Here is a 27,651-nt window from a genome sequence, read left to right on the forward strand (position 1 = left end):
CTACATGATAAATAAATGCTATTTGCTGAAGTGAGGCTACCCCTTTAACCCCAAAGAATCAGCATGCTCCCCTTATACATGAAATATGTCATATGTTTTACTTATAACAAAAAATAAGCAACACAAGAAGTTCCAGTATGGAAAGCAACAGGACCTCTAAAATCAGAGTCTGACCAATGGAGTTTGCATTTATACGGAGAAAAATATTCCTTGAGTATTATGCTTTTTATGTAGCTGAATCAAACGGAATATCCCCTAGTGCACAGTGTGTAAAATAACACAAATGACTTCAACATGTCAATCAGGTGTGCCAGCCAGAAAAGGCTATTTCTATCATTAAATGACTAATGTAAAGCTCGGCATATTTATTTTCGGTGCTATCACATGCAGCCATGCTGCAATCCACAGACCATTCCACATCCGTTATCATCCACGGCAGTTTCCCTTTAAATAGATGTCAGCAGAAAGATTGTAACCATGGTAACTCCACACACCACTGATTAACCCATGAACTGCAGAGCTATCCACATGCTGAGCTCTTGTATTCTGCTAGTCATTTGACTTTCACAGCAGAACAATGACACTTGTAGCCAAGGACGCAGAACCGAATGGGCCCGGCCCTACCAAACCCCCCCCCAGATGGGCCGGGAGAAGATGAATATTACAGACATATGGAGATGGATGGAGCTAGGCAATTCACAGCTGACCTGAGATCTCCTTGGCGTTATACATTTCTTTTTTTGTGCTAATTTACAATCTGGTTTACACATTTTTGAGCACTGAATAGAATTATATTGTCTATCTATAAACCGCTGAAATTCGAATTTTTGGGCAACAGAATCGTCATGCTGGTAAAAGCACCGACATAACAGGTCATCTCCAGCCAAAAAACAGAAGACCTAAATCTGCAGACAAGTATCCAGAGCCCTCATCAGTAACAGCCCTTCCCTTCTGAGATCCATACCGGCAGGCTTTTAGGTTATTGGGCTGCCCTATAGGACTACTAGCTTAGGGTACATTCACACTGGCGTTAAAGTTTGCCGGTATTGAGTTCCACCTTAATGCATTCTGAATGGAGAGCAATCTGTTCAGGATGCATCAGGATGTCTTCAGTTCAGTCATTGTACGGTTTTAGCCGGAGAAAATACCGCAGCACGTCGGAATGCCGGCATTATTTTCCATTGAAATGTATTAATGCCGGATCACAAGTGTTCTGGTAAAATGGATCTAGTTTTCCAGTCTGCGCATGCGCAAACCTTTAAAAATGCAAATAAAATAAATACCGGATCCGTTTTTCCGGATGACACCGGAGAGATGGATCCGGTGTTTCAATGCATTTGTTAGACTGATCCGCATCCGGATGCACACGGATTTCCGGATCCGGCAGGCAGTTCCAGCGACGGAATTTGCCTGCCGGAACTTCACAACTCAAGTGTGCAAGTACCCTTACCTGCATTATCCGGTCCATCCTGCATAATTCAAGGTAGACCTAAAAAATCAGATCTCCAGCCAAACAAAGTTGCACATTTGAACTTTAAAGCGACTGTCATATGGCCTAGTAGGGTTAATGCCACTGATTAAAACCATACCTGTCTTATGTCTGTCGGTGGTATCGTTGAGGAGAAAAATGTATCTTCAAAGTTATGCAAATGAACTATTCGAGCACAAGAGGCGGGCTTATGCGGCCCGAGCACTGCTCCAGCGAGGCCCCTGGTGCTCCATAATGACGCCCCCTGCCTTTAGATTGATAGCGCTAGACCGCACTTTCTAGATATCCCTATTGATATAAGTATTGATTCATTTCAGAATACTCATGGCTGTGTCCATTAGACCTGGGCCCTTTCTGACAAAGGAAAGAAAACTTTTTTCTACTCCTGGAGAGCCTCTTCAAATCTGTATGGTTGGCCTTTTAACCCTTTCCCAACCTGGCGATTTGCCTTTTATTCATTTTTTTTTTTTTCATTCCCAACCTTCTTGGAGCAATAACTTTTTTTTTTTTCTGATCACATAGCCATATGAGGGCTTGTTTTTTCTAATGTCACCATTTAATATTGCATACAATGCAGTGAGAAGCTGGAAAAAAATTCCAACTGGCGTGCAATTCCGTCATAGTTTTACAGGCTTTGTTTTTATGGCTTTCCTAAGGAGTCCCATGACAGACAGGGCTCCATAGGAACGTATGGCTATGGTAGCCTGGAGCCTTCCTAAGGTTCGAGGCTACCATAGAGAATGACCAGCTTCTCTGATTTACGCACGGGGGAGCCATTCGGAGTTGGGAGTGCAGCTTTCCTTGGAAAAGCACCCCTCAGATTCCGTGGTCAATTAAATGTCTGTGATCGGCGTTATTGCTGGTCGCAGACATTACCTCTGGTGTCTGCTGAAACCCTTCAGCTATGGCACCTCGGCACTTGCACTCGAATGTCATATTTAAAGACTCAACTTTCAATGTACATGTATGGCGGTGGTTGGGAAGAGATTATCCAACTTTTTTTTCTTTTCAAATTGCACCCCAGCCAGTGGTTTCTATGGTAAAATTCAAACTTACCTGCTGTCTGCCACTCCAATTCAGCTCCCTGGCTCTCTTCACTGGTCTTCCATTTCCCATCTGTCAACTTTCTCATGAACAGAATCACGTGCGCCGCTGCAGCCAATAACTGGTCTCAGCCATGATGTGTCCCAAGCAGCATGTCACTGTTGACCCCATCAATATGGAAGCTGACAGACGGGGACTGGAAGACCAGTGAAGAGAACCATGAAGTTAGAATGAAATGGCGGGGAGCAGGAGAGTGTGGATTTTATAACAGATACAGTTGCCTGGCGTGCAAATGAAAAATAAAATAAAATAAAATAATAATAAAAGCTGGACAACCCCTTTTAGTCTATCAGTCAATGCCAGCAATAGTCACTTGTCTGTTCACTCATTATGGAGGTTTTCAGCACTTTGTAATTGTCCGGCTGTTTTTTTAATGTTTATTATTAAGAATTCTGACTAAAAATTACCCGTATTTGAATATGCTGAATATGAGTTATCAATCCATTATTTAGTTGAGTCAACCTGTAATAAGATCCCAGCTCTTTAAAGCAGTAAATTACGTAATGTATATTTGTGTTTTTCGCTGTGGGGGTGTTGTTTCAAGCATTTGTTCCTATGTGAACCTCAGGGTCATATCATGGTAGTTATGACAGTATTTCAATTTTCTGCCATTAACGTAATCACTGGGTAATGTGAAAACGCCACCTGCTCAATGTGAGGTTTCCCTAACAACCACCGCTACAGTCGTGTAGGAATACAGGGTGATATTCTTGGATTAATGAAGCAGTTCGCTTATTGAATGACATCAGCCTATCTGCTAACATAACAACCTTGGTAAGTATGGATCAGAAAGAGGACGCGGCGCTGCAGATCACCCAACATAACAACCTTATAACAGTACCAACAGACAACCCGTCCCTAAAGTGGCCTTTAATGGTTGTTTTAGTGCATTTTGAGGGCAATTCTGGCTGTGCAATGTTACTTTTCATACCTGGTAGGTATGGCATTTATGGCATATATAGTTGAATGCAGCTCAATGTTACAATGTAACACAACCGCAAAACATCAATCAGGGGTCCCAAACACGCGCCCCTAAGGTAATTATCTGGGCCCATGGAGAGGAGTAGAATGGCGCAGGATATCGCAATTGGCAACCACCTGCTCCATCACACAGCAACTCAGACAAAGGCCGGAGGATTCCTGTGCACATTGCAGAAGGAGTCAGGTGAGTATGTTTTCTTATACATGTCAGCACTGTAGGACGGCATTAAAGGGGTTGTCTCACTTTAGTAAGTTGCATTTATCATGTAGAGAAAGTTAATACAAGCCACTTACTAATGTATTGTGATTGTCCATATTGTCTCCTTTGCTGGCTTCACTCATTTTTCCATCACATTATACACTGCGTGCAGAATTATTAGGCAAATGAGTATTTTGACCACATCATCCTCTTTATGCATGTTGTCTTACTCCAAGCTGTATAGGCTCGAAAGCCTACTACCAATTAAGCATATTAGGTGATGTGCATCTCTGTAATGAGAAGGGGTGTGGTCTAATGACATCAACACCCTATATTAGGTGTGCATAATTATTAGGCAACTTCCTTTCCTTTGGCAAAATGGGTCAAAAGAAGGACTTGACAGTCTCAGAAAAGTCTAAAATAGTGAGATATCTTGCAGAGGGATGCAGCACTCTTAAAATTGCAAAGCTTCTGAAGCGTGATCATCGAACAATCAAGCGTTTCATTCAAAATAGTCAACAGGGTCGCAAGAAGCGTGTGGAAAAACCAAGGCGCAAAATAACTGCCCATGAACTGAGAAAAGTCAAGCGTGCAGCTGCCAAGATGCCACTTGCCACCAGTTTGGCCATATTTCAGAGCTGCAACATCACTGGAGTGCCCAGAAGCACAAGGTGTGCAATACTCAGAGACATGGCCAAGGTAAGAAAGGCTGAAAGACGACCACCACTGAACAAGACACACAAGCTGAAACGTCAAGACTGGGCCAAGAAATATCTCAAGACTGATTTTTCTAAGGTTTTATGGACTGATGAAATGAGAGTGAGTCTTGATGGGCCAGATGGATGGGCCCGTGGCTGGATTGGTAAAGGGCAGAGAGCTCCAGTCCGACTCAGACGCCAGCAAGGTGGAGGTGGAGTACTGGTTTGGGCTGGTATCATCAAAGATGAGCTTGTGGGGCCTTTTCGGGTTAAGGATGGAGTCAAGCTCAACTCCCAGTCCTACTGCCAGTTTCTGGAAGACACCTTCTTCAAGCAGTGGTACAGGAAGAAGTCTGCATCCTTCAAGAAAAACATGATTTTCATGCAGGACAATGCTCCATCACACGCGTCCAAGTACTCCACAGCGTGGCTGGCAAGAAAGGGTATAAAAGAAGAAAATCTAATGACATGGCCTCCTTGTTCACCTGATCTGAACCCCATTGAGAACCTGTGGTCCATCATCAAATGTGAGATTTACAAGGAGGGAAAACAGTACACCTCTCTGAACAGTGCCTGGGAGGCTGTGGTTGCTGCTGCACGCAATGTTGATGGTGAACAGATCAAAACACTGACAGAATCCATGGATGGCAGGCTTTTGAGTGTCCTTGCAAAGAAAGGTGGCTATATTGGTCACTGATTTGTTTTTGTTTTGTTTTTGAATGTCAGAAATGTATATTTGTGAATGTTGAGATGTTATATTGGTTTCACTGGTAAAAATAAATAATTGAAATGGGTATATATTTGTTTTTTGTTAAGTTGCCTAATAATTATGCACAGTAATAGTCACCTGCACACACAGATATCCCCCTAAAATAGCTAAAACTAAAAACAAACTAAAAACTACTTCCAAAAATATTCAGCTTTGATATTAATGAGTTTTTTGGGTTCATTGAGAACATGATTGTTGTTCAATAATAAAATTAATCCTCAAAAATACAACTTGCCTAATAATTCTGCACTCCCTGTACACTGCTCATTTCCATGGTTACGACCACCCTGCAATCCATCAGTGGTGGTCGTGCTTGCACACTATAGGAAAAAGCATCAGCATCTTTGGTGGCCAGGACCATGGGAGCTCACATAGGCCGATGCTTTTTCCTATATTGTGCAAGCGCAACTACCACTGATGGATTGCAGGGTGGTCGTAACCATGGAAACAAGCAGTGTATAATGTAATGGAAAAATGAATCCAGCCAGCAAAGGAGGCAATATGGATAAAAACAATATATTAGTAAGTGGCTTGCATTAACTTTCTCTACCTGATAAATGCAACTTACTGAAGTGAAACAACCCTGGAGGCTGGAGCACAATAGGATGGAGCATTATAATACAGGGGATACTACAGGGGGGCATTAATACAGGCTGGAGTACAATAGGATGGAGCATTATAATACAGGGGACACTACAAGGGGACATTAATACAGGCTGGAGCACTATACAAGGAAGCATTATAATACAGGGGACACTACAAGGGGGGCCCATTAATACAGGCAGGAGCACAATAGGATGGAGCATTATAATACAGGGGATACTACAGGGGGGCATTAATACAGGCAGGAGCACAATAGGATGGAGCATTATAATACAGGGGACACTACAAGGGGACATTAATACAGGCTGGAGCACAATAGGATGGAGCATTATAATACAGGGGATACTACAGGGGGGCATTAATACAGGCTGGAGTACAATAGGATGGAGCATTATAATACAGGGGACACTACAAGGGGACATTAATACAGGCTGGAGCACAATAGGATGGAGCATTATAATACAGGGGATACTACAGGGGGGCATTAATACAGGCTGGAGTACAATAGGATGGAGCATTATAATACAGGGGACACTACAAGGGGACATTAATACAGGCTGGAGCACTATACGAGGGAGCATTATAATACAGGGGACACTACAAGGGGACATTAATACAGGCTGGAGTACAATACGAGGGAGCATTATAATACAGGGGATACTACAGGGGGGCATTAATACAGGCTGGAGCACTATACAAGGAAGCATTATAATACAGGGACACTACAGGGGGGGCCCATTAATACAGGCAGGAGCACAATACGAGGGAACATTATAATACAGGGGATAATACGGGGGGCATTAATACAGGTGGGAGCACTATACGAGGTAGCATTATAATACAGGTTGGTGCACAATACGAGGGAGCATTATAATACAGGGGATACTACAGGGGGGCATTAATACAGGCTGGAGCACTATACAAGGAAGCATTATAATACAGGGGACACTACAGGGGGGGCCCATTAATACAGGCAGGAGCACAATACGAGGGAACATTATAATACAGGGGATAATACGGGGGGCATTAATACAGGCGGGAGCACAATACGAGGGAACATTATAATACAGGGGATAATACGGGGGGCATTAATACAGGCGGGAGCACTATACGAGGAAGCATTATAATACAGGGGATACTACAAAGGGGGGCATTAATACAGGTTGGAGCACAATACGAGGGAGCATTATAATACAGGGGATACTACAGGGGGGCATTAATACAGGTTGGAGCACAATACGAGGGAGCATTATAATACAGGGGATACTACAGGGGGGCATTAATACAGGCTGGAGCACTATACAAGGCAGCATTATAAGACAGTGTTTTGCCCTAATGCATTCTGAATGGATAAGGATCCGTTCAGAATGCATCAGTTTGCCTCCGATCAGTCACCATTCCACTCTGGAGGCGGACACCAAAACGCTACCTGCAGCGTTTTTCTGTCCGTTCTGGGATGCGGAGCGAGATGGATCCATTTTCTCTGACCTAATAGAAAACGGATCCGTTCCCCATTGACTTTCAATGGTGTTCAAGATGGATCTGTCATGGCTATAGAAGACATAATACAACTGGATCCGTTCATGACGGATGCATGCGGTTGTATTATTGTAACAGAAGCGTTTTTGCAGATCCATGACAGATCAGCAAAAAACGCTAGTGTGAAAGTAGCCTAAGATGTCTGTGTGCCAAACTCTGCTGAGACGAGACGTGACTGAAAGAAGTCATCAAGGCGGTCTGGTTCGAATGGAAAAGATGAGAAAAGAGAATGTTTACATCAGAGGGGATAAGCCTGGATGTAAGAGGTAAGTGGTGCTGTTTTCTATTAATAATCATTTTCAACAGCCCAGTCCTTTTGTTCTCAGGACATAAGCAGTTGTCAGAGGAGTCTGTCTTTCTCTTCTTTTCCCATTCACTATGCTGTCAGATGATTTAAATATCCAAATAATCTCATGTGTCAATTTTAACCTTCCACACACGATAGCGTGTCCAGATGGCCAAAAATGGCACGAAAATGTGTGACTTTTCTACGGCAAAAAAACTGTACAAATCAAATGATAAATTCCCCCTGTAGTGTTTACTTGCATCAGTAAAACATGAACTGCTAATACAGCTCAGTAATAACCGAACACCTATATGGATGGATGTGCGCTCTAAATGAATAATTCAAATAATACTTTTTGTATAAGTGGTAGGCAATTAAGAGTGCCGCATTTGTGTGAGGGGAGGCGGGGCGTTCACTATTTAAACCTGGCCCTCCTCCCCCCACTTGTCGGTTCGAACGATTTCGAATCGGCTTGTGGGTTGGTGCCAGAGAAGGGCATGCGTCACTGGAGGATCGGGGGATCGGCTGCGTCGAGCTCGTCGCTACGGTGATTAGGTAGGCAGGGTGGCTTGCACACCCGTCTCGCTATGTATAACATGTGGGGCTTCCGAGCGTGCCGCCGGTCCCCAGCTGCGCTGGAGACTGCCCGCACTCCCGATCGCTTCCGGCACCCCGAGACAGGCACCCCGATCCGCTCCAGGCCCTGCGCTAAGCACCCCCGCTCCCACATGCAGCGTCCCCCAGGCAGGCACCCCTCACCTGTGGCTCAGCAGCGACGGGTCACGACGTCCGCTCGCATACCCTGAGCATCGGTCACGCCGGCCGTCGGCTCCACGACGCAGCGTTATATATCACTCACTCCCGTATCAGAACGTTCCGCCGTAGAGGAAAACGCCGTCCGCTCACACAGGGATCTATTCATTAGCTGCAATCAGTAAGCGGAGGTCCAGCTGCAGGATCAGGGGACGGAAGCCGAAACCTATAGGCGATTAATACGCCGCGGCTTTCCCTGTACAAATAGTCGATAGCGGTGGGCACGGGTTGCAATGTTCCACATGGCGGAGCGCAAATCCCTCACAGCCGATCCTGATGCACGTTCTCCTGGTAATTACAATTAGCGAGGCTGTTAAGGTGGACATGCTTATGTGACTTTCAGTCATGTCTAGGAATCCGCTGCAGAATAAACTCATCTTCTTTACTGCGCCAAACTCAGGCAAGACAAGATAAGCAGATACTCAGACATGTGCACTGTATAACAAGTTAGGATTTCAATGGTTAATTCTAACCTAGAAGGGAATCACTGGCTTGCTGCGCTCCAGCAGGTCCTGGCTTGAGAGAGGGCGGGGGATGGTCGACACCTACAGGCCCATACTGGTACTGCAGTCCAGGTGCAGGGCTCCTCTGCTCAGGCACAGTGGCTAGGTACTAAGGCAGGAGTATAAAAAATAAAAAAATAAAAAAATATTTAAATAAAATTTGGAATATGTTCAAGGATCAAATATAAAGAGGGCTTCAAGGAGGGGGGCTGGCCACGTCACTTTGCGCACGCAGCCGGGCCGCCCGTAAGCCCATACGGTCAGTCAGGGGGTTGGTTCGGGCGCAGTCACAATAATCCGGTGGTTAGCTAGGGAGCGGTGGCATGAGTGAAGTGTCGCCCAGCTGGCGTGCGCTCACTCACACGTCTGTTCTTGGTTGTTCAGGTCCACAGGTGGTGGGCTAACTTACGATACTGTGGGGTTCGTGGTTGTCATGGCCGCCAGGTGAGTCAGGGGTGGTGCATGCGGGGGCCAACCCCCTCTTTTCTCCTGCATAGGCTTGGGGGACGGGGGATGGTGGACTATTATGTCCAGGCCACTGGCGCATCTCTTACAGGGTGGCGCCTACAGTCGTGGCCTTTGGTGGGGGGGAAAAGAAAATAAATAAATAAATAATAATAATAATAATAATGGTATAGATAGGAATGTTGCTTTGCCAGGTCTGTCACGACTACAGACTCCTTATAAAGCCCTGCCACGACTGCAGGCATCAGTCTGTCACGACTACAGACCCGCTCTAAAGCCCTGCCACGACTGCAGGCAACAGTCTGTCACGACTACAGACCCGTTATAAAGCCCTGCCACGACTGCAGGCATCAGTCTGTCACGACTACAGACTCGTTATAAAGTCCTGCCACGACTGCAGGTATCAGTCTGTCACGACTACAGACTCGTTATAAAGTCCTGCCACGACTGCAGGCATCAGTCTGTCACGACTACAGACCCGTTATAAAGCCCTGCCACGACTGCAGGCATCAGTCTGTCACGACTACAGACCCGCTCTAAAGCCCTGCCACGACTGCAGGCACAAATCCGTTACGACTACAGACTCATTATTAAGACCGGCCACGACTGCAGGCATTAGTCTCATGTCAACAGACTCATGAGGTAATACTACCACGTCTACAGGCGATGGTCCGTTACCGCTACTCTCGATGTAGGGTCCCCTCACGACTACAGGGGCTAGTCGGTCACATCCACAGACTCGGTCGCACTCCCGTTAACTACAGGCACTGGGTGGGCATCTACGGGTAGTTGCGTCACGACTACGCACGTGGGTCAGCCACGGCCTGGGAGGTCAGCCTTCACGGTCACAGGTAGGTCCAGTTAGGCTTCAGTCTCCCAGTGGGTTCCAGTCACAATAACCAGCCCCTAGGTGAGGGGGGGCACTCCCGCACCGGCGCACAATGCCAGGGAGCTGTGCGGCTCCTCACGCGGCACACGGTTCAAACCAGCGGGGGCCGGGGCCCACGGTAAAGGAAGGGCTCCCTCTGATCCGGTGCACATTGCCAGGGAGTGGCGCTGCTCCCCACGCGGTACGAGTGTCCAGCCGGCGGTGGGTCGGCCCTAGCTGAGGAGGGGGGCTCCCCCGCACTGGTGCATTCTGCCAGGGAGCAGCGTGAGCTCCCCACGCGGCTGGGGGTAAAGGCTCCTCATCTTCAATAAAGTCTGGCACGGGCCGCCGTGCCGTTAGGTAGGCAGGGATCAGGGGAAGGAGTACTTGGCTCGGTCAGAGGGAGCAGATCATAGGCGGTGGCTTCCTGCTGCCGGCCGTACATTAGGTTCCAAGGGGGTTATTTAGGCACAGGATGTTAGTTAGTCCGTGCAGGTGATCTGCTTTATACCATACTATTCATGCTCGTACTCAGAGCTGTGCCCATACGGGAGCTGCTTAAGTGGTTGATAGTGAAAAAAAAAATAAAAAAAAAAAAAAAATACATTTTTGAGTCTCTCACGCAGAGCTTCTCCGTTTTAGGTTTACACATATGACTCCGCCATCTGAGTCTCTCACGCATGGCTTCTCCGTTTTAGGTTTACACTTATGACTCCGCCATTAGAGTCTCTCACGCATGGCTTCTCCGTTTTAGGTTACACATATGACTCCGCCATTAGAGTCTCTCACGCATGGCTGCTCCGTTTTAGGTTTACACATATGACTCCGCCATTAGAATCTCTCACGCATGGCTGCTCCGTTTTAGGTTTACACATATGTCTCCGCCATTAGAGTCTCACGCATGGCTTCCCCGTTTTAGGTTACACATATGACTCCACCATCTGAGTCTCACGCATGGCTTCTCCGTTTTAGGTTTACACATATGACTCCGCCATTAGAGTCTCTCACGCATGGCTTCCCCGTTTTAGGTTACACATATGACTCCGCCATTAGAGTCTCTCACGCATGGCTTCTCCGTTTTAGGTTTACACTTATGACTCCGCCATTAGAGTCTCTCACGCATGGCTTCTCCGTTTTAGGTTACACATGTGACTCCGTCATTAGAATCTCTCACGCATGGCTGCTCCGTTTTAGGTTACACATATGACTCCGCCATCTGAGTCTCACGCATGGCTTCTCCGTTTTAGGTTTACACATATGACTCCGCCATCTGAGTCTCACGCATGGCTTCTCCGTTTTAGGTTTACACATATGACTCCGTCATTAGAATCTCTCACGCATGGCTTCCCCGTTTTAGGTTACACAAATGACTCCGCCATTAGAGTCTCTCACGCATGGCTGCTCCGTTTTAGGTTTACACATATGTCTCCGCCATTAGAGTCTCACGCATGGCTTCCCCGTTTTAGGTTACACATATGACTCCACCATCTGAGTCTCACGCATGGCTTCTCCGTTTTAGGTTTACACATATGACTCCGCCATTAGAGTCTCTCACGCATGGCTTCCCCGTTTTAGGTTACACATATGACTCCGCCATTAGAGTCTCTCACGCATGGCTTCTCCGTTTTAGGTTTACACTTATGACTCCGCCATTAGAGTCTCTCACGCATGGCTTCTCCGTTTTAGGTTACACATGTGACTCCGTCATTAGAATCTCTCACGCATGGCTGCTCCGTTTTAGGTTACACATATGACTCCGCCATCTGAGTCTCACGCATGGCTTCTCCGTTTTAGGTTTACACATATGACTCCGCCATCTGAGTCTCACGCATGGCTTCTCCGTTTTAGGTTTACACATATGACTCCGTCATTAGAATCTCTCACGCATGGCTTCCCCGTTTTAGGTTACACAAATGACTCCGCCATTAGAGTCTCTCACGCATGGCTTCTCCGTTTTAGGTTACACATATGACTCCGCCATTAGAGTCCCTCACGCAGAGCTTCTCCGTTTTAGTTTTACACATATGACTCCGCCATTAGTCTCTCACGCATAGCTCCGCCATTAGTCTCTCACGCATGGCTTCTCCGCTTTAGGTTTACACACAGGACTCCGCCATTAGAGTCTCTCACGCATGGAGATTAAAAAAAAGAAAAAGGGGGGCCTATCACTCACCTATTGGGCTTTGTCGGGGTTTTTGCCACTCTCAATTAAACCTGTCCTATAGCATTGTTAACTATACCTGGCGGGTATTCAGCACCATTGGTACATCCTACATCCGGACCTACCGTCACTCTTCTCCGCCCACCCGATCAAAGCGGCGTTGAAGGGTTTGCGCAAGATGTCTGTTGTGAAACGACATGGGCGTCAGCCATTTACCGGTAGCTTGTTCAGGCCGTGACAGGCAAACTGCAGGGGCAAACCGTTCGGGCCACAGGTTAGCGCTCTGGTAGAAACAGCCTTGTACCTGGCCTTCCATGGATTCCTCAGGTCAGGCGAGCTCATGGGCACCAATACGCTGGCTGGGTGCCTGCGGAAAGGTCAGCTCATCCGGCGCGGGTCCATCTATGTCCTCACCTTGGCCTCGTCCAAGACGTCACGGCCGGGGCAACCAGTGGCGGTCAGATACTTTCCCACGGACAGCAGATGGTGTCCGGTGCAGGCCTTGGAGGCTTGGCTGCGTAGTATTTAGTCCAAGCGGCATGTTCTCTCGTACTCGAACTAGGCAATGCCCGGCTAACCTCCGCGGCCTTTCTTACGTACATTCAGGTTAGTTGACAGGTTCAGGGGTCGGTCCTCGCTGGATCACAGGACATTCCTTCCGCATGGGCGCGGCAGCGGCGGCGTCCATGCATTAGGTGCCAGTACATGTCATCAAACGGTTGGGTCGTCGCAGTTCCGCGTGTTCCATGCGTAATATCCCGGATCCTTATACGAAATATCATTGGCTTTCGAGTTTTGGTCTGTAGTTTCTGTTATCAAGTTTTCTAACTCCTATGCATGGTTCTTTTGGCCCCTTTAGGCTACCCTTCGATAAGCAGTTCCGGCATAACTCTGCTGCTTCTAGGTTGGGGGGGTGGAGTATAGGCTTAGGTAGGGTACCCTCTCAGCATGAGCCGATCCGAGCACAAGTGGTAGGCAATTAAGAGTGCCGCATTTGTGTGAGGGGAGGCGGGGCGTTCACTATTTAAACCTGGCCCTCCTCCCCCCACTTGTCGGTTCGAACGATTTCAACCCACCCAGGAGCCCTCCCTTCTTTCAGGTCTCATCATTGGGGTAGCCCCCTTTAGGCTACCCTTCGATAAGCAGTTCCGGCATAACTCTGCTGCTTCTAGGTTGGGGGGGTGGAGTATAGGCTTAGGTAGGGTACCCTCTCAGCATGAGCCGATCCGAGCACAAATACATATTCAGCATTAAAAGGAACTTCCTGGAATACTAGTCTGCATCGCCTCCCGAAAGATTTATACTTACCTACTCCTTGCCGCTCCGTGTTGCCCTTGGGTATGTCACTGCTGAAGCCAGTCAATGGCTGCAGCAGCTCAATTGACAATATCCATGCCTCCACCATAAGAAAACAAGCTGGGTACAGGAAGATAGAGGAACGGGGGCCAGCACACAGGACTAGAGCGGTGGGGAGCAGGTAAGTATAAATCTTTCGAGAGGCGTTATAGGTTAGGGGCATATTGGAAGGAATTATTTTCCCCTAAAGTGAGGAAAATTGACTTCTACCTCACAGGTTTTATTTTGTCTCCCTCTGGATAAACTTGCAGGATAACAGGCCGAACTGGATGGACAGATGTCTTTTTTCGGTCTTGGGAACTATGTTACTATGTTATGTTCCCTAAACAGTTAATATTGTCAGAATTATGAACATAATCACAAATTCATTCCTAACAAAGATTACATTCTCTGCTTTCTCTCAATGGTGATCACAAATCTTTCAAGTTTTGTGCAGTGAGGTTTCTATTAGCCCATATTGCAGATTAGACAGATTTATGGGTTTAAAAAAAATCCTTTCAAACATGGGACTCCCTACAATATCTTGGAAGACGTCCAGGCTAGTTCTACCTTTCAGCTTCCATCATGTTAGATTTTCATATACTTGTAGCTTGACTCTAAAGACTGAAGAGATTCTTATACTTTAAATTGCACAATTACTATTATATCACACAAAAGCTTTATAAAACTCATCACTGCACAGTATTGTCTATTCAATAACTACAGTATCAACTCATTGCTATGTTTGGCTCTGCGCCTTTTTTGTGGTTTTTTGGAGCATGCTGCTGAATTGTCTCTGGTATATTTGAAGTACTCTGTGCAGAGGCTCCTAACATGGGAATACGGCCTTAAATGAAGAGAAAAAAAGAGATCATAACGGATTCTGCAAAAATTATAAGGGGCCTTTTACATGGGCTGATGGTCGGGCATGAATGTCCATATTAGGCTGGGTTCACACGGGCGAGATTTCCGCGCAGGTGCAATGCGTGAGGTGAACGCATTGCACCCGCACAGAATCCGGACCCATTCACTTCTATGGGGCTGTGCAGATGAGCGGTGATTTTCACGCATCACTTGAGCGTTGCGTGAAAATCGCAGCATGCTCTATACTGTGCGTTTTTCACTTTCATAGAAGTATATGGGGCTGCGTGAAAATCGCAAGCATCCGCAAGCAAGTGCGGATGCGGTGCGATTTTCACGCATGGTTGCTGTATTATTTTCCCTTATAACATGGTTATAAGGGAAAATAATAGCATTCTTTAATACAGAATGCTTAGTAGAAGGTAAATTGAGGGTTAAAAAAATTAAATAACTAAGGCTACTTTCACACCTGCGTTTGGTGCGGATCCGTCTGGTATCTGCACAGACAGATCCGCACCTATAATGCAAACGCTTGCATCCGTTCAGAACGGATCCGTTTGCATTACCATGAACAAAAAAAAAAAAAAATTTTTTTTTTTTTTGTTCATGATAATGCAAACGGATCCGTTTTGACTTTACATTGAAAGTCAATGGGGGACGGATCTGTTTGAAAATTGAGCCATACTGTGTCAACTTCAAACGGATCCGTCCCCATTGACTTGCATTGTAAGTTTGGACGGATCCGTTTGCCTCCGCACGGCCAGGCGGACACCCGAACGCTGCAAGCTGCGTTCAGGTGTCCGCCTGCTGAGCGGAGCGGAGGACAAACGGAGCCAGACTGATGCATTCTGAGCGGATCCGCAACCACTCAGAATGCATTAGGGCTGGACGGATCCGTTCGGGGCCGCTTGTGAGAGCCTTCAAACGGAACTCACAAGCGGAGCCCCGAACGCTAGTGTGAAAGTAGCCTAACCTCCTCCTCTTGATCGCGCAGTTGCCGATCTCTTCTTACTTCTTTAATTATGAGCTGCCGGCTAAAGGACCTGTGGTGACGTCACATCACATGGTCCAGTCACATGGTCCATCAAGTGGTGATGGACCATGTGATTGGCCCATGTGATGAGCTCAGTGACGTCACCACAGGTCCTTTGACAGGACCTGAAGAAAGAACAGGAGACCGGCAGCTACGCGATCAATTGGAGGAGGTTAGTTAATTTTTTATTTATTTTTTAACCCTCAATTGACCTTCTACTAAGCATTCTGTATTAAGAATGCTATTATTTTACCTTATAACCAAAAAAATACATTACATCTACACAACCTTGAACCCAAACCTGAACTTCAGTGAAGAAGTTCGGGTCTGGGTACCACATTCAGTGTTTTATCACGCACGTGCAAAACGCATTGCACCCGCGCGATAAAAACCGAACAACGGAACACAATCGCAGTCAAAACTGACTGCAATTGCGTACCTACTCGCATGGGTTTGCCGCAATGCACCCGGGACGCATCCGGAGCCAAAACGTGACGCCTGTGTGAACACAGCCTTAATGTTCTTTCACCCAATAATTGCAACATAAAAACATACCGCCAAGACAAGCTTGTCTGTAAAGCGATCGCATCTTTATGCAGACATTAAAATCATCCTTTGTCGGCAGTATTTGCCCCATGTAAACAGGGATTTGCTGCAGAAAATACAACTATACAGTCACGATGATTTCTCCATGTAAATGAGGGTAAAACGAGCACAGATTGACTTGCTATAGGAATGATATTGTCAGGAAATATGCCAGTGTAAATGCAGTCGGGTGTACTTTGGTATCACTTTGAGTCCTCTTAAAATGTATAGCCATAAAATGTAAATATTTAACCTGCATTTTGTAAGATATATGAGCTCTTACCTTACTGGAGTGGGGTCCTGGCAGCAAAAGTTTTAAGGCTTGCCTCTTCAGTTCTACCAAACGGGCATTGCAGTTTTCACACCACACACCCCTGTCTGATCCAGGAGATGATCCTCCTCCACTTCCAGAACCTGGAGATCCTGTGCCAAATCCTGGAGAACCTCCTAAGGAGCCTGGGGAGCTGTTGCCAATCCCAGGAGATGCAGGTCCAGGAGAACCAGAGAAGGAGCCAGGAGAAGATGTGCCAGAACCAGGAGAAGGGGTGCCAGAAGAGCCTGGTATGGATCCTGCACCTTCAGGTGCAGGCCTGCTACCAGCACGGGACTCCTCATAGGCTTTCCTATACCAGCTCTCTGGAGAGAAGGGTGCTGATGTTTTTGTAGGGGAACACACTTCATTGACCTACAAAAAAGCAACAGAGAGTTATATGTATAAAACCATGTAAAGTTTAAAATTCTTGATGCCCCTAATATTTTTAGGCATCCATGCACCCTGATATACTGTACAACAGTTACATAAAAGAAGTGAATCTTATGACATTCCTGGTGGACCTACCGTACTTATGTTTCAAACCGGTAAATTTTATTACATCAGGTATCCATATTTTTTTGACCTTTTGTATGACTAGAAAACAAGTACTTCAACAGTCAACATTTATCATCTGCCACTTTATTCGTTGTACTGTAATTAGAAGATTCAACTTGCCCACATCTACTTCTACCTCCAATCTGACCATATTTAGCTGACATAACATGGCAGCCACACGCCATGAGGAATGCAGGGAAAAGCTTCAGAAAGGGCCATTCCAAATGTAGACCCGAAATGTTGGTGATGTTTTACTGTAGCTAATATGGCTGAATAAAAGATAAGCAAAGGGACGTGGACCTAACAGGAGACTTTTTTGCTGTGAAGTGGCCAGGAATAGTTTCAATGACATTATCTACCAGCATAGTTTTCAATTGACCATACAAATGAGAAGATGCAATAATTGGCTGAAATGTGCTACAACCTTTGTACATGGTCATGTGTGTAATACAGAAGCTGAGGGTATAGGTATGCTTATCTCATGTCCAGTTTCTTCTTCAGCCTATGGCCTGCTTTAAACATCATAAATTCATCAAGCTTTTCAAAAAAGAACATAATTGTGACAATACTAAAGAAAAATCCTCTTTTTATTCAAACTCTGTCTTTACTCACACTACCTTTACTCATTATTACAGTATTTCAGAATAACTATTATGGCAGAGGTCTACATCATTTCACATGACTGAGCAGGAGAATGGTCTTCAATGGGGCCATAGTAGACAAACTTACCTTACGTCCTTACACAGAACAATGGTGGTGACTGCACAAATACATCATTACATCAAAGAAAACCCTTGGAATAGGTGGGCGCTGCCGGATGAAGGACGGAAGCTTGTACCTGGTTTTACTCCAAGGCTACATGTCTTGCCACTGAATTAGTACCATGGAAATCTACAACAACCACTTGATGTTCCATTAGGCTTAAAGAGGACCTTTCATTACAATAAAAAATCTAAACTAAGTATACAGACATGGAGAGCAGCGCCCAGGGATCTCCCTGCACTTACTATTATCCCTGGGCCCCCGCTCCGTTCTCCCGGTATAGGCTCTGGTATCTTCAGATTTTCGGCTCAACCGGGAGGAGCCTGCTCTTGTTCTCCTGGGCGTCTCCTTCTCCCAGGCTGTAGCGCCGCCCAATCGCAGCACTCAGCTCATAGCCTGGGAGAAAGAAACCTCTCAGGCTATGAGCTGAGCGATGCGATTGGCCGGCGCTACAGCCTGGGAGAAGGAGACGCCCAGGAGAACAAGAGCAGGCTCCTCCCGGTTGAGCCGAAAATCTGAAGATACCAGAGCCTATACCGGGAGAACGGAGCGGCGCCCAGGGATAATAGTAAGTGCAGGGAGATCTCCATGTCAGCATACAAAGTTTAGAATTTTTATTGTAATGAAAGGTCCTCTTTAAGCCTGTGGGGATACCTGTCAGAATTTTTAGCATTGCCTGGGACATTGCGTATGATTCTTCATGAGCACCCTGGTCTTACACTGGCTAATTACCAAAGAACGTCTTGTGGCTGCAGTCTCCTGAGGTCTAAAAATACTGTCCAATGTCAATTATCCAGTTGTTGAAATATTGATTATGTGACATGAAAATAACTATACTGCACGGGGAGATACGGTTGTAGTGTATTACAATGTAGTCAATTGTGAAGAGTACCTGGGTGATCGCTCGCATCTGTCAGCAGATTTGTACCTCTGAACCTGGCTGACCTGTTACATGTGCGGCTGAAGGCATCTGTGTTGGTCCCATGTTCATATGAGCTTGAATTGCTGAGAAAAATGATGTTTTAATATATGCAAATGACCCTCTAGGAGCAACGGGGGCGTTGCCATTACACCTAGAGGCTCTGCTCTCTCTACACTGCCACGCCCTCTGCACTTTCACAAAGCCAAGCAGTGAAAATGTCACCACATCTGGCCCTGTCAATTAAAGAGAAGGGGGCGCGGCAGTTGCAGAAAAAGTGGAGCCTCTAGAGGCTCATTTGCATATATATTAAAATATCATTGTTCGGATATGACGGACACGGGACCAACACAGATGCCTTCAGCTACCAAGCGCTCATGTAACAGGTCAGCCAGTGTCATAGGTACAAATCTGCTGACTGATGGCCTTTAAAGGGATTCTGTCATGACATTTTAGCCCTATAACCTAAACATATGGCCAGGTCCGTAGAAATAACATAAATCCGAAACTGTACTTATTAAATCTGCCTGTGGCTCTATTAGCACATAAAACAGGTTTTTATAACCAGTCAATCGCCTACCTAAGGTGCCCAAGGGGACGTCAGTTAATAAAGGGTGCCCGGCCGTCTGGTGCCCAGCGCCTCCTTCCCAGTCATAATCGCTGCCATCCTCACCTCAGCGCCGCCTCTGCCAGATCCGGCCGGCCCTCCGCTAGATCCGGCGCCTGCGCACTATGATCAGCCTGATGCGCCGCGGACTCCTGGCAGCGGCTTCGTTGAGCGAAGTGCGCATGCGCCCGGCGTCAGTAATGGCTGACAAGAAATTAAATGCTAGCCATAGTATCATACCTGCAAGCCTCTTATTTTATTTGGATGGGTAGATAGATAGATAGATAGATAGATAGATAGATAGATAGATGTATTTGCTGAGGAGTAGATGACGTTCTAGAGATCTGAGAAGAACCCTTGCTCTGGCTGCTTTCCATTGTCCCGGCACATCATACAAGCCCCCCACTGACGTCATGCTGTAACAGCACTGGCTCTTCAAACAAACAGCAATCAGTGTACCGCGCTCTTTCATGTCATCTGCTTGCTGTGAACTGCTACATATGGTTTTTAGTGGTCTTCAAAAGACCTCAGCCTCTAATGAGAGCCAAAGGCTGCAATACAGAACTGCATACTGCTGGCGTACTGACTATAAAGAAACCAATTTTCCTGATGAAAGCGTCTGGAAGTCTTACACCAGTCCTAACACTTGCAATGGATCCGGCATAGCCCAATACTACCTACACCACCAAACTATCCTTAAGATGGAGCCACACTGTCCTTCTTTCCGTTTGTGAGATCCGTTCAGGGCTCTCACAAGCGGTCCAAAACTGATCAGTTTTGCGCTAACGCATTCTGAATGGAAAAGTATTCGCTCAGAATGCATCAGTTTGCCTCCGTTCAGTCACCATTCCGCTCTGGAGGGGGACACCAAAACTCTGCCTGCAGCGCTTTGCTGTCCGCTTGACGAAGCGGAGCCAAACGTTTTCTATTGTGTCAGAGAAAACTGATCCGTCCCCATTGACTTAAATTGTGTGCCAGGACGGATCCGTTTTCTCTGACACAATAGAAAACGGATCCGTCCCCCATTGACTTTCAATGTATAGAAGACATAATACAACTGGATCCGTTCATGACGGATGCATGCGGCTGTATTATTGTAACGGAAGCGTTTTTGCAGATCCATGACGGATCCGCAAAAAACGATAGTGTGAAAGTAGCCTTATTCACCCCTCTTTGTCATTAAGCCATACTCATTTCCCCCTAAGCCGCACCCCTCTGTCAAGCAAGGCACAAAAAGTGTCTAAAACATAATAATAAATGTGGTAAGAAGAATGTTTGAAAGAGTAACAGGTCAACTTTTTCAAGTCGGGTCCTTTTTATACGGTATGCTCCCGATAATTGCCTGGTGAGCAGGGAGATGAGAGCTCCACAATCATCTCCTCTGCAGGGGACGGGTTATAGCTGCAGCGATCACTTCTTCCCGTACAGTTTCATTCTTTCTGGGCAGCAGATCCTTGTTTATACAGGCTGATCTGCTGTACAGATGCCTTGATGTTTGGTGCCGGCGGAAAAACGCAATCATCGGTCCCTGTAAAACGGCCGTTTCTGTCTTGCTAAGGGGTCATGCACACGAACATATTTTCTTTCCATGTCCGTTCCGTTTTTTTTGCGGACCATATGCGGAACCATTCACTTCAATGGGTCCACAAAAAAACTGAAGTTACTCCGTGTGCATTCCGTTTTCGTATGTCCGTATTTCCGTTCCGCAAAAAAATAGAACATGTCCTATTATTGTCCGCATTACGGACAAGGATAGTACTGTTCTATTAGGGGCCAGCTGTTCCGTTCCGCAAAATAAGGAATGCACACGGATGTCATCCGTATTTTTTGCGGAGCGCAAAATACATACGGTTGTGTGCATGAGCCCTAGAGGTGGATTTTTTTTAGGGAAATTCGCTAAACCTGATGTATCTTTCAGGGTATGTAAGGTCTGCGGAGTTGCCGCCATGGATTTGCATTCGGCAAAACTGCAGTGTATGTGGATGAGATTTTAGGAATTTCCCCTGCGGCGCATTATGTTAAACCAACAGCCTGTCACTTGACGCTGCAGGTTTCACCCTTGGCATTGCATGGGGTGTAATCTGTGACATATCCGCAGCCAAATAGGAACAAATCCACAGTGGAAATGCAGCAAAATCCATAGCAGAAATTCAGCTGCAGAAAATCCTCCCTTTTCTACCCAACCACCGTATGACCTGATGTGCCTTCATTACACAGTGAAGTGTCGGGGCCTGTGATGGTCGGAGCTATGCCACTGGCTGTACTCTCAGCATACAGGATCATTAGACGGTGGGAAGTAACCACATGCATGCTATATGTACGACAAGTGCCATCACTGCTATAAGACATATATTACACAGCAATAAAACTGTCCAGGGGCGCAGGGCGTATAGGAAGGCCTGCTTATTAGGAGGCTAGTACCAGTTTATCATAGGAGTCACTCCCTTTAAATGTGGGATTGTGTCCAATAATAAACTGCAGTAAAGCCCTATACGGGCCTGTGACTGTAACCAACACTGTCACCACACCTGATACGTCTATCTTAGTACTCTCTATGGAATAACAATTAGAGAGCATCATTTCTCATTACTCAGCACTGTGATGTCCCTCTCTTACTCCTCCTAGAAATTTAGGAATCAAGTGACAACTGTGTGTCACTATTCCCTTTGTCAAACGGATGTGTCCCTAAACAGTGTGAGAACAGCCCCAGCCAGTTATCAATTTATTCAGACATTTCTAGGAGAAATAACAGCGGACCGGTAAAAGGCAGAGTTCTTCTATTCATTATTCAGATAGGGTCACAAAGGTGGACTTTACAATTCTTAGGGAAAATGCTCTTTTTTTAGTTCTTCTGATATTCGCATGATTTTTTGTAGTATACTATTACACAGCTGCTGTTGTCTTTGGGTCGTACAGTTATTTTGGCAGCACTAAATCATGTAGGGGTAACCTGTGGGACAGCAGTGACGTCACTAGAGCTGTTTATGGCAGCCTGCGTTCTGGCAATGCCATGCTTTGAATGGCATCGTGGTTTGCTGTGTTAACATTGCACTGGCAGAGTACAGGCAGACCATGGCAGCTTCACATGCTGTGATTTTGATAATATTAGAAGATTGTAAATGACCCTACTTGTTTTAAGGGTTTGTCCATTTTCAGTTAATATTGTCGTCATTATTTGATTAGTTTGGGACTTCTAGGACCCCTTTCCTTTCTAAAACAGTGTGACTCCAAAGGAGCCATTGTACATTCCATAGCGCCAAACATTAGGGATTCCGCATATGACCCCCACTAATCACATATTGATGGGTTACCAATACTCATTTTGGGTAAAACTATTGAATCTGGAGCTTTACTTTAAAAAAGTTAAATAAAAATCAAGCCTTAGGCCTCCTGCACACAACCGTTTTTTTTTTTCATTTACGGCCCATTTTTTGCGTTCCGTGTACGGTCCGTATACGAAACCATTCATTTCAATGGTTCCACAAAAAAAAATGAATGTACTCTATATGCATTCCGTTTCCGTGTTTCCGTTCCGTTGAGAGATAGAACATGTCCTATTATTGCCCACAAATCACGTTCCGTGGCTGCATTCAAGTCAATGGGTCTGCAAAAAAAAACGGAACACATACGGAATGTACTCTGTGTGGGTCCATTCACGTGTCTGCAATTTCGTTCCGCATTTTGCGGAACGGAATTGCAGACCCATTCATTTCTATGATCCGCACTTCCAGGTCCGCAATTCCGACCCCGAAAAAAATAGAACATGTCCTATTCTTGTCCGCAATTGCGGACAAGAATAGGCATTTTCTATTAAGTGCCGGCGATGTCCGTGTTTTACGGATCCACGGATCCGTGGATCCGCAAAACACACACGGACGCGTGAATGGACCATATGTCTTCCGTATCCGTTCCGTTTTTGTGGAACCATCTATTGAAAATGTTATGCCCAGCCCAATTTTCTCTATGTAATTATTGTATACTGTATATGTCATACGGAAAAACGGAACGGAAAAACGGAACGGAAACGGAAACACAACGGAAACAAAAAAAGGAACAACGGATCTGTGAAAAACGGACCGCAAAATACTGAAAAAGCCATACGGTCGTGTGTAGGAGGCCTTAATCTGCCATTCTTAGGACAGGACGACAGAGAGAAGGGGCTACAAGCACAACATCAAATTGTCTATAAAAGTTTAAAAAAAAGAAGCCAAATTGCCAACAAGCTGCAGAGATGCCGCGGCCCTGCGATACCTGCATCATCGTCTACCCTAGCAAAGTCTCCTGTGACCAAAAATCCAACAGCCTTGGCACCATCGCAACACGACCCCACTGGCAATGCAACCTAGTGATCTTCAGGACGTACGACACATGTCGCCATATAGTCCTGGCCTTAATATTGCGGAATAAAGGGGCAGCATGGCAGAGGCAGGAAGACTGGCAGCCTGTGCTACGCTGTTGTACCACATAGGCGCTATATATGATTGTCATGTTCTATACAGCGAGCCGAGCCCCCTCTACAGCAAGGCTCCTCAGTCGTGATATGCTTAGGTAATGCAGCAGGAAGACAAAGGATATGGAGCAGTAAGCGGGGTGTCTGTAGGATTCAAATTTGGCAAAACACAAGCATAACACTAAAACTTTGTGCCCTGGACAAGACGTGACTGCGGATGGGCACATTTTAACGTTTTTTGCTGGTACGCCACAAAGATCCATGCAGAGCATAAGCATTACAGCAGACACGCGCTGCCAACGTATGCATTTTATGGTCCTTTCTCTCCTAAACGCCACTGCTATGCCCATCTGTGTGCCGTGCTGATGAACAATGATCCCCTTCTCTATACCTCCGGCTGTCTCCATGCATTCTTGCAGTCACATAGCATTGCCTTATGTTTGCACAGGGCTGCACGCTTCAGTCTTAATATGATGACTTCAATAACTCCCCTTAATCCTACTAATTTAGCTTTCAACCTAAGCTCCTATTCATCAAGAGCAGAGATCCTGCAGAAAAAACCCAGAGCTCCTCCTCAATGCAGATCATATTCCTCAGATATCCAAACTGGAGAGGAGATGAATTCCCTGCCGGACCAGGGATGCCTGGAAGGAACTGGTGGTGCAAACACCGAGGACAATCTCTGTCCTGCTGATCCCCCCCAGAAGGTTTACTGCAGTCTAGGCATGGGCGACGATGGCTTTGTCAGGACTCACACCCTAAATAAACTGACCCCTGATTGGCACCAGCACCATCTAGTATGTCTATCTGAAGGCTACAAGGACAAGTGCCGCCTCCTGTGTCATCTCGTCTTGGAAGACAGGTAGAGACACCTCCAACAAGAGCTAATTACGCCTCATAAATTGCTCTCCGAGTCTACTGTCGGTAAGAAACATGTATCTCATCATGTATCTTCTAAGGCAGTAATCAGAGGGAAGTATGCCCGAGAGGAATGAACTAATCCTGGAACCAGCACTCAAGTTCTTCATTTCTTCTAAGTTCAATGACATGAAGATGAACCTCTACGGATACTGTACGTGCCTATATACGTGGGGGCACATCTCTACAGCCAGTGATCTCTGGGACAGGTTTATCTGGTATGGTCCTTGTCAGGGACACATGTCAGAAATGTCTGAAGATATGACAGCTTTTAGACAAGAGATTTCAACCGGAGAAGACCAGAGTGTCCATCAGGAGGGATGCAGAGGATGGACGTTGTGTTCACTACAACTCCAATCATCACTACATGTCTAACATATCAAATACCAGGCACATTCCTTGTATCACCCCCAGTATACCGCATGTCTTCATTGTCTGTGTCCATTCCAGCTATTTCCAGCATGACAATGAGTGATGAGAACAAATTCACATCATCCGACATCAACAGGGTATGATCACACCTCATAGGGCACCTCTAGGAGATGGGATGTGCCCGCTGGTTGGTACATATGATACATACCTATGATCACACACTAGTACACCTCTAGGAGATGGTATGTGCCCACTGGATGGTATATATAATGATACATATACCTATGATTACACACTAGTGCACCTCTAGGAGATGGTATGTGCCCGCTGGTTGGTACATATGATACATACCTATGATCACACACTAGTGCACTTCTAGGAGATGGTATGTGCCCGCTGGTTGGTACATATGTATGTGCCATACATACCTATGATCACACCTCATAGAGCACCTCTAGGAGATGGGATGTGCCCGCTGGTTGGTACATATGATACATACCTATGATCACACACTAGTGCACTTCTAGGAGATGGTATGTGCCCGCTGGTTGGTACATATGTATGTGCCATACATACCTATGATCACACCTCATAGAGCACCTCTAGGAGACGGGATGTGCCCGCCGGTTGGTACATATGATACATACCTATGATCACACACTAGTACACTTCTAGGAGATGGTATGTGCCCGCTGGATGGTATATATAATGATACATACCTATGATTACACACTAGTACACCTCTAGGAGATGGTATGTGCCCGCTGGATGGTATATATAATGATACATACCTATGATTACACACTAGTACACCTCTAGGAGATGGTATGTGCCCGCTGGATGGTATATATAATGATACATACCTATGATTACACACTAGTGCACCTCTAGGAGATGGTATGTGCCCACTGGATGGTATATATAATGATACATACCTATGATCACACACTAGTACACCTCTAGGAGATGGTATGTGCCCGCTGGTTGGTACATATGGTACGTACACCTCTAGATGCTATGTACCCACTGGTTGGTACATATAATGATACATACCTATGATCAGACAGTACACCTCTAGGAGATGCTATGTGCCCACTGGTTGGTACATATAATGATACATACCTATGATTACACACTAGTGCACCTCTAGGAGATGGTATGTGCCCGCTGGTTGGTACATATAATGATACATACCTATGATTACACACTAGTGCACCTCTAGGTGATCACAGGTCGGTATATACAGTAATATATATGCCTATGATAAATGCACCACTATAGAATGTTCTGTAATGTAATGTGCCCATTAGCTGGTATATATGGGGCTGTATACCCATGATCACCCACACATGAATGTGCCTCTGTGAGATGCTCTGCAGTGACATCTGTCCACTGGCTGTATATATGGTGATACATACCCATGATCAGTAACACATCACAGCACCTCTATAAGATGCTATATACCCACTGGATGGTATATATGTGGGTGTGGATATATATATATATATATATATATATATATACACACACACACCAATGATCACTGGATGGTACATATGGTTATTTAAGCCACACTTTAAAGCACCTCCATGAGATGCCCAGCAATTAAATCTGTCCACTGGTTGGCATATATGGTAATATATACCTATGATCTATATGTGCCCACTGGGTGGTATACACGGTTATTTATACCTATGATGGGTCCCCCATACTGCACCTACATGAGATGCTCAGTGATGGCATGTATATGGCACCTATGGTGACGCATACATATGATCAGTGGCAGATGTGCCCCCTGGCTGGTATGTATATAGTGATACACTGGCACACATGACTGCCCCACATGCATTTCTTACCCCATATTTCCTGCTCCTGGAGGTGACTGGGATCCTCTCTTTATTTCCTGTCACCGAACTCATGGCGCGATGTGATCGGGCACAATTACATCCAGATCTCAGGGACAGGTAAGTAGCTCCAGCAGTCAGCAGTATACGGTCTGCGATGAGCCAGTCCTTCAGACGACAGCGGTAGGTGACAGCCGCCCTCACATCAGATCACCCTTATCTGCAGCACATCCACTCCTGACCACAGTCCACCAGCGTGCCCCTGGCAGGAAGGTGGCATCCACACACCTGGCGCTGTGGCTGAGCTACAAGTCCCTGGGGCTCACACCCGCTCCATGCCGTGTGTCCTGGGCACCCCGGCTCCTATGTCTGGGAGGAGCCTGCGGTCCCCAGCGCTATAAAAGGCACCGTGCTCTGCCGGAGGTCGGAGCCGCTCCGTGCTGCAGCCGTGTGGCTGGTGGAATGAGCGCGCCCCCTCCTCCCGCCTGGTACACACGGCTGGGATGTGCCTTAGCTTGCAGGGCTGCAGCACACACCTTGACTGACACTCACTGGCGGCAGCGGGAACGCTCCGTGCTGACGGGCTCTATCCGTCCGGTGCTCGGGGCTGACAACTTGT

The 27,651-nt window shown here is 46.2% G+C and overlaps 1 protein-coding gene across 1 annotated transcript in view; it reads right to left on the reverse strand.

Moving 5' to 3' along the window:
• The window catches only part of KIF26B (kinesin family member 26B), a 390,270-nt gene extending 362,844 nt beyond the window's left edge, over positions 1-27,426 (reverse strand). The window contains exons 1-2 of the mRNA XM_040429447.1: positions 27,045-27,426; positions 16,576-16,977 (exon numbers count right to left, since the gene is read on the reverse strand). Coding sequence (XP_040285381.1) covers positions 16,576-16,977; positions 27,045-27,107 — 465 coding nt within the window. The 5' untranslated portion in view covers positions 27,108-27,426. The remainder of the gene's footprint in view (positions 1-16,575; positions 16,978-27,044) is intronic.
• Positions 27,427-27,651: the final 225 nt, after the last annotated feature.

Source organism: Bufo bufo, chromosome 4, assembly GCF_905171765.1.
Source record: "Bufo bufo chromosome 4, aBufBuf1.1, whole genome shotgun sequence".
NCBI classification, from domain to species: Eukaryota; Metazoa; Chordata; class Amphibia; order Anura; family Bufonidae; genus Bufo; species Bufo bufo.